The following is an 18,218-nucleotide window of genomic DNA, read 5'->3' as shown; positions in this document are numbered from 1 at the left end:
TTTCATCTGACCAGAGCACCTTCTTCCACATGTTTGGTGTGTCTCCCAGGTGGCTTGTGGCAAACTTTAAACGACACTTTTTATGGATATCTTTAAGAAATGGCTTTCTTCTTGCCACTCTTCCATAAAGGCCAGATTTGTGCAATATACGACTGATTGTTGTCCTATGGACAGAGTCTCCCACCTCAGCTGTAGATCTCTGCAGTTCATCCAGAGTGATCATGGGCCTCTTGGCTGCATCTCTGATCAGTCTTCTCCTTGTATGAGCTGAAAGTTTAGAGGGACGGCCAGGTCTTGGTAGATTTGCAGTTGTCTGATACTCCTTCCATTTCAATATTATCACTTGCACAGTGCTCCTTGGGATGTTTAAAGCTTGGGAAATCTTTTTGTATCCAAATCCGGCTTTAAACTTCTTCACAACAGTATCTCGGACCTGGCTGGTGTGTTCCTTGTTCTTCAAGATGCTCTCTGCGCTTTTAACGGACCTCTGAGACTATCACAGTGCAGGTGCATTTATACGGAGACTTGATTACACACAGGTGGATTGTATTTATCATCATTAGTCATTTAGGTCAACATTGGATCATTCAGAGATCCTCACTGAACTTCTGGAGAAAGTTTGCTGCACTGAAAGTAAAGGGGCTGAATAATTTTGCACGCCCAATTTTTCAGTTTTTGATTTGTTAAAAAAGTTTGAAATATCCAATAAATGTTGTTCCACTTCATGATTGTGTCCCACTTGTTGTTGATTCTTCACAAAAAAATACAGTTTTATATCTTTATGTTTGAAGCCTGAAATGTGGCAAAAGGTCGCAAAGTTCAAGGGGGCCGAATACTTTCGCAAGGCACTGTATATATAAAAATCGTCCGATTAATCGGTATCGGCTTTTTTTGGTCCTCCAATAATCAGAATCGGTATCGGCGTTGAAAAATCATAATCGGTCGACCTCTAATGCAGACAAATGTGAGAGCCTGATGAGCAGTTGCAAATGCAGTGGACCAGGTCACCTCCATCCCTCCGAGTTTAATGTAAGATGGCAGCGCTGAGGAGGGCACGAGTCTTGCCGGTTCCTGCTCAACCTTGGTTTGTTTTTTTATACTGTGCTCAGATGTTAATTCTATTCTGAGCCATGTACTTTATGGTCGTATTCTTATCTTTTCTTATTTCTTATTGCTGTTGCATTGCCGAGAAGGAACCTGCAAGTAAGGATTTAATTAGACGGTGAATACCAGGTGTATCCTGTACATACGACTAATAAAACTTGAAACTTGTCCCTCACACCTGACACCTCAACTTGACTTAATCCCTCACATGCTGGAAGTCATCTGACCAGTGGTCTGGTGGGCCACTTCCCCTGCATGGTCCTCACTTCAAAAGCACAGGTTCAGATATCAGACCCAGACTAGTAACACAACACTGTCACCCCCTTACACACACTCCAAACCCTTATCTCGGCCCGACTGCAGCATGGCAGAGAAGGGGTAAACACACACATACCTGTCGTCTTTTAAATATAGTTTATAGTCACGTTTAATGGGTTTGCACAATCAGGTCACATTCCAATACCACTTAAGTTTAGCAGTTGAGCTATTGAGGCTGAAACATTACCTCCCCAGCCATTTGAAACGACATCCACAGTATGTTGCAGCTTATTTATATGGTTTGTCCATATCAAGTGTTACAAATCAAAGAGCTGCACATTACCAAAGAGAGGAGGTTCCCCCAGAACAATCAGAAACATTATGAAAGTCACTGTTTCAATATGGATCTGGCCACAGTCTCTTGATCTGCGGCCTGTCACTGTGCAATCTATTAGAAGAGATAACATTTGCAATCATACTGCAAATTGTACAATACTCCATGGGCTATTAAACCCGTGGCCCACAGTACATGATCATGTATGCGTCTGGCCAGAGATTGCATATGAGCAAATACTCTTGACAGCCCACTTTAAATAAGTGTTTAATTAAGCATTGTAAACCTCAGCTGGCGGCCTGGAGAGGCCGTAGGAGAGGATTTGACTGCACTCTCATAAACTAGCACAGTGACACACTTTCCCATCCCTGCCTGCACAGTCCCTGTCAGGCTGCCTGCCATGCTGTGTGGACTGCAGTGAGAGAGCAGAGCTGAGCACAAGGCACACACACACAGGCATGCAAACTGCGCTGACTCCCTCGCTGGGGGTGAGACACGATATGCCGGCATCATTGCCCCCTTAGCGGAACCAGGGCTGAGGGATGGGCAGAGGCATAGTGGGAAAGACCGAGCACTTCCAGTCACGAGATAGAGTGGGAGTCTTATAGGAATGTGCATCTCTCCTTTCATGAATTATTTGATACACATCTAGATACATGGGCTCTGATACGATACAGGAACAATACGTTTTAGTCTGAAACGATTCAGTGTACGATTCGGTTTGATTAGGAGAACGAATTGATGCGATTCGGTTCAATTCGATGCACACAATTTTTTTTTGAATGAACACATTACTTTCCATTTTAAATTAATATCTGCTGATGATGGAAGCTCAGGACTTGGGCCTCTCTGAGCTGGATCGTTCTGAGATTACTTTTCTAAGCTGTGTGTGTGTGTGTGTGTGTGTGTGTGTGTGTGTGTGTGTGTCAATGTCAATGGTGTGTGTAGGCACCTGAGCTGAGCCATAGGTCAGACTGAGCATCTACCACCCCACTATAAGATACCACCCAACTTTCATCTGAAATCATCTTCACACAATGATTAACTTGTCATTTTTGCAGATAAATTTTTTTTCTAGATAGTACTATGTTAACATTTACAATTACACCGAACCCAAACCAGCCGCACGCGTGCGCCATCTTGCGCAAATTGGTTTTGTCCCCCCACATCGAACTTGATCATGACACGCAGGTCATGTATATAACCAATTATATTAATTTGGGGACAGGTCGAAAAGCATTAAATATTTATGGAAATTTAGCTAACTAACTTGTCCTATTTAGCTAGCTTGCTGTTGATAGCTAATTTGTCCTAGGATATAAACCGTGAGTTGTTATTTTATCTGAAATGCACAAGGTCCTCTACTCTGACAATTAATCCACAAATAAAAGGGTAAACCAAATATTTTCTAGTCATCTCTCCTCCTTCCAGGCTTTTTCTTCTTTGGACATATGGCGATTGGCATCTAACTTTCATAGTTACCATGACTACCAACCGAACTCAGTTCATCTTTCAATCACCCACGGGGGAATAACCAATGAGGAGATGGAAGAGGCAGGACTTGCATCGTGTTCAGCTTCACAAATAGAACTTACTTCTATTTTAGCGCTTGGCAAATCAGACGCTCATTGGCGCGCACGAGCAGTGTGGGTGCAAAAATTGAATAACATGAACGTTTACATTTATTTTGCAACGCAAGTGGTGCGGTCAGCATGTTAGAAATTAGTAGGACAGGACTATCGCGTGTGGTTTATATTGTTTTTGGAGGAGGGGATTTATTCATCCTAAAAATAAATATCAGGTAACTTACTGCATTTCAACACATTTTAGCATGGTGCAGAGACAAAAATTGCTGTTTTATAACACAATTCTATACATTTTGGGCTCCAGAGTGGAGCATTGGTCTAAGGCACTGCATCTCAGTGCTAGAGGCGTGACTATAGACTCTGGTTTGATTCCAGGCTGGAATCGAACCAGGCTTTATCACAACCGGCCGTGATTGGGAGTCCCATAGGACAGCGCACAAATTCTTATTTACAATGATGGCCTACCCCAGCCAAACCCTAACCCAGATGACGCTGGGCCAATTGTGCACTGCCTTATGGGACATAGTGAAGACATCAAAACCATGGAATAACACATATGTAATCATGCAATGACCAAAAAAGTGTTAAACAATTAAAACATATTTTATATTTGAGATTCTTCAAAGTAGAGAATGTCAAGCGTGTGCAAAGCTGTCATCATGGCAAAGGGTGGCTACTTGAAGAATCTACAATATAAAATATATTTTGATTTGTTTAACACTTTTTTGGTTAATACATGATTCCTTATGTGTTATTTCATAGTTTTGATGTCTCCACTGTTATTCTACAATGTAGAAAATAGTAAAAATAAAGAAAAACCCTTGAATGAGTAGGTGTATCCAAACTTTTGACTGGTAGCGTACATTAAATTACTCTTGAACGTTGTAATAGTAGAACGCACAAGGTGACATTTTTAAATTGAGTAGTACATCATCAGTATTCCTCTTGTCATGTCAGTCATTGTATACCGCAGAGAGCTATTTATAACTAGTCAGAAATGTCCAGATCAACTAGCTCATGTCAGCTAACATTTTTTAGCTAGGCTTTTTAGCCCGTAGATTTTGTAGTAATGTTCGAGTTACTCAAATATCACATGAATCCACATTTAACATGGCAAAATACATTTTTTAAAAACCTGCAACATTTTCTATGTACCCCATGACATCATGTGCATAATTGCAGGAAATAAGCATTAAACCTGCAACATTTTCTTTCCGCCAACAAAAGGTGAACAATTTATGTCATGAACAGTGCTTGCGCCCATATGGCACGAGCTCGCGCAGCGGGGGCGTGGGATGTTCCCCAATGCTGGAAGGGGGGTGTGAGTGAAAACTTTGCAACCCCTGGGCTACTGAACTGAAGGAGAGGACGCATCAATTCAGTCACAAAATTGATTTATTTTCGGAATAAAACAATAGAAGTAAAAAACATTAATAAACCGGTGATTCGTAACGTTTGATTCGGTTTTCTTTCCGATGCATACTTATTTTGGATCAGTTTGGGGTCCCGCAAACCGAATGCATTTGCATCTTAAACATTTGAACCAGGGATTGATGCGTATTGGTTAATCATTACATCCCTAGAGTCTTACTGTCTCACCCATGAGACAGAGAGAGAGGATGCATTCATGTCTGAGTCACTAGCCCAAGCCCTAGTCACGAGGACCACTGCATCACAGTCCTCTGTACCACTCAGCCAAAGGTAGAGAGGGAGCGTGGATGTCAAGTGCAGAGGAACATCTAACCCCCATTCTGTGTAACCTTGGTGACAGCTAATGCCATTCTGCTTTCGAGGAGGAATGGGTCCTGTCGTAACTATGCAATAGAAATGCCAGTGTGTCTGTGTTAAACAAGAGCCAGCAGTCACAGGACATGAACAAACAGAGGAAGCTGAGTCTAACAATACGCACACACAGTGAGATCTGTCTTCATTCAAGGCCATCCAGTTGAGGATAGCGTCATTACTCTAAATTGTGATTTTAGCCCTGAATCCCACACTTCACTTAAACCTTTACTTGAGCTGCAGCAAAGAGGCAGCTGAGTAAAATGATGAGTCATGCTAGCCAAAAGGAGTACCTCAAATAGTGTGTGTGTCAGAGTGTGGCTGGGACTCGATAGGAGCATCTGTCTGCTGCCAGGCCAGGCTGTCCAGAGACCGCCCGTGTGAACAGCAAAGACCAATAAAACAGTTCACAAACTCTCTACTCTTTCAATCAACAAAACCATGTCTGTTTCCCTAGTGGGAGTATTTTTGCACATTCTATTTCCAAACACCAACTTTCTCCTCTCTCTAACTCTCTCTCACACCTTTTCTCCCTCTCTCTCTCTCTTGCTCTCTCTCTCTCGCTCTCTCTCTCTCGTTCGCTCTCTCTCCCTCCCTCTCAATGTATCATTGAGCCTTGTTTGCTGTATACTTGGAAGCAATGGCATGGAAAGTTTACTGTGGTGAGAGTTAAAAGCGAACTTAATTAAATTTTATTAGCGTGGACAGATTATTAAAATGCATAGGGTAGAAAGTATACAAGACTTGATGGAGCATGGCCATTAATTTGCTATGCCCGGAATAATTGTATATTCTATGCATAAAATATAGCCCTTGATTAAATTTTGCAGATTTTTTAAACCCTTTGGGAAATGGGCAATATCATAGTAAAATACATGTATATTCTGTACCCTGTATTAGAGGTCGACCGATTAATCGGAATGGCCGATTAATTAGGGCCGATTTCAAGTTTTCATAACAATCGGAAATCTGTATTTTTGGGCGCCGATTTGGCAATATTTTTATTTTTTTTTAATTATACCTTTATTTAACCAGGCAAGTCAGTTAAGAACACATTCTTATTTTCAATGACGGCCTAGGAACGGTGGGTTAACTGCCTCGTTCAGGGGCAGATTGACAGATTTTCACCTTGTCACTTTTACTTTCCAATACTTTGTTTTTGCATTATTTAAACCAAATTGAACATGTTTCATTATTTACTTGAGGCTAAATTAATTTTATTGATGTATTATATGAAGTTAAAATAAGTGTTCATTCAGTATTGTTGTAATTGTCATTATTACAAATAAATAAATAAAAAATTGCCCGATTAATCGGTATTGGCTTTTTTGGTCCTCCAATAATCGGTATCGGCATTGAAAAATCATAATCAGTCGACCTCTACCCTGTATATTGTAAAAACAGATTGGCCGGCATCAACAATAATTTAGGGTAAAAAAAACCTTTACCATGAAATGAAAGTGACCAAGGTTTGTTGCTCTAAGTGAAATGGTAAACACAGACTTGTTTACCATTATCTTGGCTGTATTGGTCTGACACCTGAAAGTTCTGAACTTGTCTCCAGTCCTCCTACACATGATGGTGAGCTATATGTTGAGAAACTCCACCCATGGCTTGAGGGACTGAAGTTCAATGGAATCCCAAAGTTCAAGATTAAAAAAATGTCATGCCCTTACAGAGGCGGTGGGACTCTGCCGTGCTCAGCAGGATGCTGAGAAATGCCCCACTCTGTGATTCACAGTGGCGAGGACACTGGCCTGACCACACTGGACAATAGCTCTCAATTGTTTGTTGTTTGAGTCCTCCTCCTTTTTTAATGCTAATTGAGGTTGTTCCCTGTTTCCTTTCCATGTCACAATCATCTGCAATATCCCACATCCCCTTCCTTTCCTCGTAGCACAAAACACAGCCGTTCTCATCAATTACATCCACAGGGCTACACACACTAGCTAGTAACTATACAAAATCAACCAGACATCACATAGATAAACAAGCACCCCTCCTAAAGAAGCCAACTGTCAGTTTAATTTCTGATAGATACCCATACTCACTTATAACGTAAATGCAACCACCAAAGTACTACAGATATAGGCCTCTATCAAAAATAAACAGCCGACAACCAATAAATAGCAACTAACAGACAGTAGCAATGAAGACTGTACTTACGTATAATCTGTGAGTTGTAATGTTATTGTTTAACTAATAAACAAATGGCACCCCCTTATTGAGCAATTCTGAACATTAGTTTCTGAAGGGCCTTAATGTATTGATTTTAGGGGTGTAACGGTTCACCAAACCCACAGTTCAGTAGGTATTGTGATTTTGGGGTCACAGTTCAGTTCGGTTCTGGTACAGGGGGGAAATGAAATGCCAACAGTTACTGTAGTTTTACTTGTTTGTTTTTGTTGTTGATGGGTGGTCACTGTTAAGTAGCTCTCTGTAGACCTGAGGGTCCATCCATCTGTGGTATGAGCAACACAGGATGCATTGGCCAATTCATTGACAACTTCGGCTTCAACCTGCTTATATAGAGCAGGTACTACATGCTTGCTAAAATGGGTCCGAGAGGACAATGTTTGTAACGTGGCTCGAGCACTTTCACAAGGTGCTGAAACCCCTTATTCTTCTCAACCACCGTGAATGGGCGCATATCCACAGCTATAAACATACATATTGCTCTTGTAATTTCTTTGTCCCGGGTCAGAATCAGCTGCAAAGGGCTGCTTGAGTGCAGAGGGGAGACGTAGTTGTGTTGTTTTTTTGCGTTTCCATCTTGCTCCGCAGGTAGGAAAATTAGAGTGATGTCGGTGTAAATGCATCAACATGTTTGAGGTGTTGGCAGCTGTATAGGTTATTCACGTTGAGCAGTGGCGAAGTACTCTGTCCAACGCTATTAAATCTACTGGGAAGACAAAATGTTCCCAAACTGGAGATTTAAACAAAGATAGAGAATCCTCCTGGTTCATCGACCCCACCACTCACCATCGTACAGAACTAGTTCCCGGCTGCGGCTCACAAAAGGACAGTATGAAATGCACCAATTAAGATTTGAATTTTGATAACAACGTGCGCATAGGCTCTCGTTGTTTTAACGGAATAGCCTGAATTTTTGTCAGCTCAGATTTACTCAAGGCATACAACACAGCATAAGCATAGCCTATAGGCCTAGTGTTTTTAGTTTTTATATGAACAAAAATATAAACACAACATGTAGTGTTGGTGCCATGTTTCATGAGCAGAAATAAAAGATCCCAGACATGGTGTGCACAAATTTGTTTTCATCCCTGTTGGTGAACCTTTCTCCTTTGCCAAGATAATCCATCCACCTAACAGGTGTGGCATATCAAGAAGCTGAATAAACAGCATGATCATTACACAGGTGCACCTTGTGCTGGGACAATAAAAGGTCACTCTAAAATGTACAGTTTTGTCACACAACACAATGCCACAGATGTCTCAAGTTTTGAGCAAGTGTGCAATTGGCATGCTTACTGTAGGAATGTCCACCAGAGCTGTTGCCAGATAATTTCATGTAAATTTCTCTATAATGAGCCCGCTCAGTGTCGTTTTAGACTATTTGTCAGTACGTCCAACCGGCCTCACAACCGCAGACCACGTGTATAGTATTGTGTGGGCGAGCGGGTTGTTGATGTCAACATTGTGAACAGAGTGCCCCATGGTGGCGGTGAGATTATGGTATAGGCAGGCATAAATTACAGAAAACGAACACAATTACATTTTATCAATGGCAATTTGAATGCACCAAAATACAGTGATGAGATCCGTAGGCCAATTGTCATGCTATTCATCCACCACCATCACCTCATATTTATGCATGATAATACACGGCCCCATGTCGCAAGGATCTGTACATAATTCATGGAAGCTTAAAATGTCTCAGTTCTTCCAAGGACTGCATACTCACCAGACATGTCACCCATTGAGCATGTTTGGGATGCTCTGGATTGACAGCATGTTCCAGTTTCCTTCCATAACCAGCCATTGAAGAGGAGTGCAACAACATTCTACCGGCCACAATCAACAGCCTAATCAACTCTATGCGAAAGAGATGTGTTGCGCTGCATGAGGCAAATGGTGGTCACACCAGATACTGACTGGTTTTCTGATCCACGCCCCTACTTTTTTTTAAGGTATCTGTGACCAACAGATGCATATTTGTATTTCCAGTCATGTGAAATCTATAGATTAGGGACTAATTCATTTTTTTCAATTGACTGATTTCCTTATATGAACTGTAACTAAGTAAAATCTTTGAAATTGTTGCATGTTGCGTTTATATTTTTGTTTAGTATATTTTTTATGCATTCATTCGGGTTCCCAGTGCGGACTGAACTGACTCCCCGTGTTCGGTACGAATATGTGTACCTTTACACCCCTAATCGATTTTGCAGGAGACATGATTCCGTCACTGTTGGGTCACTTTGCTCCACCACATGGTGTTTAGCCTTAGAGACTCCACTAAGTTGCTTAACAGCAGTCAAACTCAAACATGATCAAAGTGAGCTGTTACAGTAGCCTACATGTTATTAATGGTCACAAACTGGGCATATACTCAATTCAGAGGGGACACAGTCTTCAGAAATGCATTGAGCCTCATTAGACTTTTCCCATTCCGATAATACATGACTGGATTAAACATTTGTTATATTTTCTATTTAGTTAGACACCTCCACCTGTCTTTACTGGTGTAAACGAATGAGACAAGAAAATTGGATACTGCGCAAACCTTGCAAAGCTTGCTCCGAAACCTTATTACATTTGACCCTTTATTCACTCTCCAAAAACACCTGACCCTTCTTGAAGGCTGGCTGGAAACTGGGCTCCAAATGATGATGTCAGAAGCTATAGCAAAGCCCAGTTGTCTTCTCCACTAACTAATAAGCCATTGCCTTTTCATAGCCTTCTCAAAACATCATGAAGCACACTATTAACATAACTCAGCACAATTGGAAGATGCTATGACAGGTTGCAGGAACCAGGTGCCCAGGTTCCCTGAGCTGTTGAGGGTAACCACTAGAGCAAGCAATAGTTAATGGCTGGCAGGTAGCCTAGCGGTTAATAGTGTTGGGCCAGTAACCGAAAGGTTGCTGGTTTGAATCCACGAGCCGACTAGGTGAACAATCTGTCAATGTGCCCTTGCGCAAGGCACTTAACCCTAATTGCTCCTGTAAGTCGCTCTAGATACGAGTATCTGCTAAATGACTAAAATGTTAACTAATTGCAAGACAGATGAGGTACAGGAAATGTAAAGAATAATGCTGATCTGACAACAGCAACAGTCCTCAAAACATTGATATTTTTATGCTATGGAAAATAATCCACATCTTTACAAGCTGCTCAGTCCTTCAAAGTCAGTGTGGTGCACTTGTGTGAACTATGTATAAATTCTTTAAAGAAAATAGTTGAGAACTGTCTATTTCCTTGACATAGAACATGCATGTGGATAAGACTGGAGGCATTGTCAATAGAAATAGGACTGAGTAGCAGCTCAATTGTACATTTAATTTAGCAGAGAATGTCTGCATTTCATATGCATTCCACCACTTGTTTGCCTACTCATGGCATATAAACAATCATTTTGGATACTTGGGTATCCAATGACTTTATCCTTGTTTCTGAAAAGGCCTACCCCTTTTAAGAGGTTGCATACACTGCAAAAAAATATATATAGTAGTTTCAACTAATTATTATTAAGTAACTGGTTCCACAGCCTGTTTTAGTTTACTAAACTTTTCGGTCAAAGTGTTACCTGAACTTAAAAATTTTAGGCTAAAACTTAGCACCAACTTGAGAAAACTTAGGCAAAAATTATGTCTTTGCTGAACTTGTCTCATATGTTCATTCAACTAGACAAAATATTATTTGGACATTTTCACACAAAACAAGTCTGTGCAGTAACACACACACAGTGCTTTTGACATACAATATTTTCAACGTACATATTTGACACACATGATTACATTGTGCATGTTCATATTCAGTAATTATTATTCAACATGTTTGCGATTTGAACTCGACTACCTTTTGGTTCACAGCATTCCGATCTTTCTTCTACACCACCATGTCTGTGTCAATTAGCAATTCATCTGACTATTCTCTCATCATTGATTTGATTGACTTATTAATGAAATGTGTTTTTTTTTCCTGTATATTTGCCTAATGTTGTTGGGGAATATTACTTTGTTTTAATGTTACTCTTTAATAATACTTTTACTTGAGTGTACTTTTAACAGAGCTGAGATTTACTTTGAAGTGCAAAGTATAGCAATACAGATGAAATCAGTCATTGACAAAGAATTGGTGGCATAGCAGGAAGATCGGTGTGCCGTGAACCAAGGGATTATGAGCTAAAATCCCAGGTGAGGAGATGTTGAATAATAATTACTGTATACATGCACAATGTCATGATGTATGTCAAAGTGTGTCAAATATGTATGTTGAAAACATTGCATGCCAAAAGCACTGTGTGTGTGTAACCTGTTCCACAGCATTTTTTAGTGAAGATGCCCAAATAATAATTTCTAGTTGAGTAAGCATATGGGACAAGTTGAGCAAGCATATGAGACAAGTTGAGCAAACACAAAACTTTAAATCGACAACATTTTCTCAAGTTGGAGCTAAATTTGGGCCAACAAAAAAATGTTACATTCAGGTAAGACTAATTCAAAAGTTGAGTAAACTAAAAAAACAGCTGTGGAACCAGTTAGGGTTCTACACGGAACCAAAAGGGGTTATTCAAAGGGTTATTCTATTGGGTCAGCCAAAGAACCCTTTTTGGTTATAGATAGCACTTTTTTCTTCTAAGACTGTACCTTTATTTGAAGGCACTGAAGTGGATAAAGAGACGCACTAGTCCTTTGTATAGGCTATTGTAAACTGGAGAAAAACTAGGCTTATTTCATTTAACACAGTCCTCCAGGATGTGACATCAGGTCCTATATGCATTTTTTGTCGCTAAAATAAAAGGCCAAAAGCTAAGATAAACCAATAGGACAGTATTTACCTATACTTTGCGCGTGCATGTGCATACACATAATGACATTGGTGGACTCGGAAACCGCGCGCTACCACCACCGCTACGAATGCAAAATGGCCACATGGTCAAAGTAGTAGGCTAACCTTCATCCATGGATTCATCCTCGTTCGTTTGCGGGAAAGCATCATTATAAAGGCTCACATTTTTACGGGTGTAGGCCTAATTCATTGCTAAAATATATGAGCCTGTAAGATTGAATCAAAATCAAAAACATATAGGCTAATATGTTTGTGGGCTACTGTGGAAAAATCAACAATCTCAAAGCCTAATGTGATATATGTTTACATTGTGCAATGTGACCATATTTTCAGCTATTTCCATAGCTAAATCAAGCTAGATACGGCATTATTTTTTTAAATCATCAATTTGCTTTTGCTATTCAGCCTACTCCCAAATTAATTCATCTCTGAATTGACGTGAGGCTGGCGATGAAGCCTACAATAACATGTAGCCTAGCATGTAGGCCTATGTATCTCTTTACAGTCATGTGGACCAAAACAAGATACTAGTACTGTAGTCAGACCAACAATACAGCTGTAACTAAATAATAATAACATAAAATAGCTACAATGTTAAACCATTGGCGGAAAAACATTGTTGCATTGTAACGGCTCGCATGAATGAGGATAAACCCGAAGAAACCTGACAATGTATACCGTATTATTTTGAGTAGGACATCACAATGGCACTTACTTTCTCCATTTGCCGTCCATAGGTAGATAGTGGAGACAGATAGCGTCAGACCCCAAAACAAGGTCAAAGTATTCCTCTCTGTCCCAGATCTCATTCCTGATCAATTAATTATTCACCTCTCTAAAAAGCAAATAACTTAATTCCAAAATAGTGGAAAAGGGAGATGATGCCACCGAGTTCACAAAAAGTAAAAGAAAAAAAAAAAAACGTGGTCCAGCAAATAGGCTACACTGTTTGACAGGTAGATACAAATTCGTGTTCAGAGTATAGCCTACTATTTTTCCAAGTTTTGTGTTTTGGTGGAATTATATATAGCCTAGGCCTATATATTTTAATATATATATATATATATATATAAGATTAAATAAATTAAAACAATTCGTTATTCTTGCCAACGACACAATGATTTAAGGATTGCTGGCAAGACATTCGTGCCACTGATTTCACTCGACAGATGATGGTAATCCGCATCCTCAGTCTCCATTTCTTGAAACCCCAGTAATTGTGCGCAGGAGTTTTTATGACTCGCAATCGAACAACGTTCACTTGTAGTAGACCAAAGGGAATTCCAATCTTCTATCATTCATTTCCGTCTGAGTGATGAGAATTAGAAGGAGAATCTACGGCCAGTTCCACAGGGTGGTGGCTGAGATGGGAAATGAATGAGAACGTAACTCCGTTCAATGAGCCTTTCCAACAGGGCGCAATCCAAAATATCCTCCACAACAGAAATTGTTTCACCAATCTCACCCCCCTTTTCTCCCGCCCCCTGCACTGTCTGTTTTCGCCGTTAACGCAGTCAATCGTCTCCTTTGCGGCTGAAAAAAATACCTATGCCACGCAACAGTAGACTATCAAGTTTAAGAGCTTCGGTTGGGGTGTAGTATGGTATACTTGCACCAAACTCAAGCTTCCGTTATGTCCTGTGAGCCATTTATGGGTGATGATGTGTATTTTTTAGTTTTCCCGTATAGCTCCAGTAAGCAGCAATCCTATCACTTGCCCTCGTTGTCGGTCTCCAGTCCGTAGAATCACTGCTGTAAACAAGAGTAAGCTCCGCTCACACAGAAACACATAGCACTAAGCATACGGCAAGTCACGGAGAAAAGCTGGAATGGAGCAAGCAGCCAATGACATGGATAACCAATGTTAAGGTCATTATAAATGTAATTTAGCCTATTAAAAAAGATGCATCCCTCCAAAACAAGTGTAACAAAAGGTTATAAATCGTTTGTAAACGGTTAATTATAGCTCCAGTTGTATAGGCTACATTTGTAAATCTGTAATAAACATTTGTGAGATTGTTATTTCTGAATTTGCCAAATTGTGTGTTGATATATGACCAGGCTACTGTTATTCATTATTAGGCTACTTTTATTATTGCCCGTGCAGTCATGGGCAAGCACCATAACAAACACACAGTTTCAACCAATGTGTTATAACTGTGTATTATATTTACATTACATTTATAATATCTTAACTAGTAATTAAGAGTTTAGAATCTGCATACAGCTAAACCCTTTACATACCGTTAAATCACGTAGCCAATGGTGTTGCCTTAAATTAAGCTATTTGCTTTGATTGGTGGTCATTAGGTTATAACGTTCCATATTCGTCTATAGGGTAATAAAAGCAAAGTAAATATACATTATTCTGCCTACAGGCTATATCTACTTTCCATATATTATATTGTGTAGTAGCCTAATAAGTGCGATATATGGAAGAAGAGCTCATTTACTTGTTATTCCCTGGGAGTAGTGAATTATATAACAGTTGCCTAAACGTTATTTTAAATGTAAAAACACTTTAGAATCCAGCTCCCTCTGAATTCAAAATAGGTAGCCTAAGTCCTATGTCCGGGATAAACATTTAGCAAGCAAATAATTACAATCACAGTAGGCTACAACATTTTATTATTGGATGCATTGTGTTTACAATGCAAAACAATTTGTTATATTAGATTATTGGTAGGCCTATAAATTTACACCGAACATATAAATAGCCTAGCCTATGCTAGTCTATTTTCCGCAGTGCCCGTTTGATTCTTTCGGGATATGTTGGTTGTACATGGATGGAAATGTAGGTTTATATAGTTTATATAGCCTACCTTTATGTTTGGAATTAAATGTTTATGATTATTGATTCTAGTCTTATAATAGACTGCCGTATGTGTTGTATAGCCTATATTGACCATGTTCAAATAGATAATCTTACCCAGTTCCACATTTTTGATGTGCACGTACAGTACTTTGCCTGACACACCATAGCCCAAAGGGAGTAGTAAAATCCGCCATGGAGTATCATTCAAATGCACGGATTGGACTCAATATTAGCGTTCATTCATCTGTGTTCTCTCTCTCGCTTGTTTTGTATTGATAGCGCGCAATGGGCAGGGCTCAAATAATTAATGTTAGTTCTGCAAAAGTAACATTATAATTTGAATAGGATACAAATAATAAAACAGGTCACAAATTCTTATTTTTAACTTGGGGTGTTAGCTTATAGATACGTCATGCTTTTTGTTTCAAAATTCAAAAGGCACTTGCACTTCTGAGCCATCTATGTTGCAGGTGCATGCTTTTTGTTTCACAAAGTTTCACTTGTTTGCATTTGTTTCATAACGTATTTTATTTTGCAGCATATTTTGTTATTTACAAAATATTAGTACATATTTTTTATAGTGTATTTGTTCAGCAATAATAAATAAATGATGTGGAGAATCAGGGCCGGACTAACAACCTCCAGGTTGTTGAAAAAAGGTGCCGTTTTATCATGTTATTCTAAACATTTTGTCAAGAAGCTATGAGAAAATGTTGCAGTTTTAAAGCTAATTTCCTGCAATTCTACATTTTTTTCCATGATGCTGAGAGAGAATGTTGCAGTTTTATAGCTAATTCCCTGCAAATCATTACATTAAGCTATCTGGGTGGCCCCAAACCTCCAATAATGTTTTGATATGTAATCAATTAGAGTTACTACTCATTTATTTTTATGAAGGCATTCTCATTAGAATGTGTGTCTGTCAGAATACATTTGAACAGACAGCATGTATTTTATGTTAATAAATTCATATTTCATAAACAATTATTTAATTACACCTAAGCAGTATATATACACAGTGAACATCAGTGCCCTCTCAAAAACCGTTGGTGCATGATGCCACTGCTCAGGTGTAATTCAGTCATTGTTTATGATATATGAATTTAACAATTGTATAAACATAAAATACATACTGTCTGTTCAAATGTATTGTGACAGACATAGACAGTTGAAGTCGGAAGTTTACATACACTTAGGTTAGAGTTATTAAAACTTGTTTTTAAACTATTCCACAAATTTCTTGTTTAACAAACTATAGTTTTGGCAAGTTGGTTAGGACGTCTACTTTGTGAATGACACAAGTCATTTTTCAAACAATTGTTAACAAACAGATTATTTCACTGATAATTCACTGTGTCACAATTCCAGTAGGTCAGAAGTTTACATGCACTTAATTGACTATGCCTTTAAACAGCTTAGAAAATTCCAGAAAATTATGTAATGGATTTAGAAGCTTCTGATAGGCTAATTGACATCATTTGAGTCAATTGGAGGTGTACCTGTGGATTTATTTCAAGGCCTACATAACCTGCAAGGCCACTCAGCAAGGAAGAAGCCACTGCTCTAAGACCACCATAAAAAAGACAGACTACGGTTTGCAACTGCACATGGGGACAAAGATCGTACTTTTGGATAAGTGTCCTCTGGTCTGATGAAACAAACATAGAACTGTTTGGCTATAATGACCATCGTTATGTTAGGAGGAAAAAGGGGGATGCTTGCAAGCCAAAGAACATCATCCCAACCGTGATTTCACGGGGGTGGCAGCATCATGTTGTGGGGGTGCTTTGCTGCAGTAGGGACTGGTGCACTTCACAAAACAGATGAGGAAGAAAAATTATGTGGATACATTAAAACAAAATCTCAAGACATCAGTCAGGATGTTAAGGCTTGGTCGCAAATGGGTCCTCCAAATAGACAATGACCCCAAGCATACTCCCAAAGTTGTGGCAAAATAGCTTAAGGACAACAAAGTCAAGGTATTGGAGTGGCCATCACAAAGCCCTGACCTCAATCTCGTAGAAAATATGTGGGCAGATCTGAATAAGCATGTGCGAGCAAGGAAGCCTACAAACCTGACTCGGTTACACCAGCTCTGTCAGGAGGAATGGGCCAAAATTCACCCAACTTATTGTGGGAAACTTGTGGAAGGCTACACGAAACGTTCAACAATTTAAAGGCAATGCTTCCAAATACTAATTGAGTGTATGTAAACTTCTGACCCACTGGGAATGTGATGAAAGAAATAAAAGCTGAAATAAATCATTCTCTCTAGTATTATTCTGACATTTCAAATTTTTTAAATAAATACTATGATTTACTATGATTAAATAGTCAGGAATTGCGAAAAACTTCATTTAAATGTATTTGGCTAAGGTGTATGTAAACTTCCGACTTCAACTGTATATATTTTTTAAAGATGCCTCTAAACCAAAATAATAACACAGCGAATGAGACACAGAATGAAAGCAATTTTACTGGCACTCTTGTGCCTGTATTATACCACCACTACTGATGTTACTGTCAACTACTGCTCCTATAAACATTTGCAAACCATTCATTTCAGTATTGTTTTACCATATGTCTAGATCACTTCTATGCCATGCAATCAAGGAGCTATGTCCATGCACAATTTTTATAACTGGCGCCCTCTGTTGCTTCAAAGATAGTATTGACGCACCACTGAGGACAATGCACCTTCATGCCAGGGTATTTGAAACTGTGTTGGGTACATGACTGTGTTACTCTGTCAAAGCTTTTTCAGAGTCTGTTCTGTCTGAAACCCTGTTGTATTGCAAGTATTATTGCAAGCCAATAGACCAAATGGTCAATCAGTCATAAATCTAGGCTTCTCTCGCTTTGTTCTTTTGATCCTAACTAGAAACTGTGAAAAGGTGTATAGAAGCTTTGTAGTGTGGCCCAAACACTTCGATTTGGAGGATTTTTGAGGCTGCAATACTCTATACAAATAGGTAGAAGTAGTTTTTGAAGGAAAATATTCCAAGGTCATATTAGTTAATTAAAGGTTAAACAGTAGTTCTGGTTGTAATGACTGAAAACATAAATACTTTATTTTATGTTGGTCATTTGTTTGCGTGTCTGCAGAACCTTTGTATCAGAAAATCAAACTGTATCAAAGAGATTAAGCCTTTCACTGAGAAATATTACAAAAAACAAGCAGAGGATATCTGGCCACCCAGACTGCAGATATGATGAGTCATCCCTGCATAATTATCCCTGGTCTCCAGTGATTGACCTGCCTGTCCACTTGCATTTGTTAAATCCTTGTAAACAGTTTCTCATA

At 39.3% G+C, this 18,218-nt stretch overlaps 1 protein-coding gene across 1 annotated transcript in view; it reads right to left on the bottom strand.

Annotated features, from left to right (window-relative positions):
• Nucleotides 1–13,865, bottom strand: part of LOC110520661 (insulin-like growth factor 1 receptor) — a 165,769-nt gene extending 151,904 nt beyond the window's left edge. The window contains exon 1 of the mRNA XM_021598084.3: nt 12,815–13,865. Coding sequence (XP_021453759.2) covers nt 12,815–12,908 — 94 coding nt within the window. The 5' untranslated portion in view covers nt 12,909–13,865. The remainder of the gene's footprint in view (nt 1–12,814) is intronic.
• Nucleotides 13,866–18,218: the final 4,353 nt, after the last annotated feature.

The sequence above is a fragment of the Oncorhynchus mykiss genome, chromosome 1, assembly GCF_057628025.1.
Source record: "Oncorhynchus mykiss isolate SJ-2025 chromosome 1, ASM5762802v1, whole genome shotgun sequence".
Lineage (NCBI taxonomy): Eukaryota > Metazoa > Chordata > Actinopteri > Salmoniformes > Salmonidae > Oncorhynchus > Oncorhynchus mykiss.
Note: the sequence above shows the minus strand (reverse complement) of the source record. Positions and strands in the feature narration are given on the sequence as shown.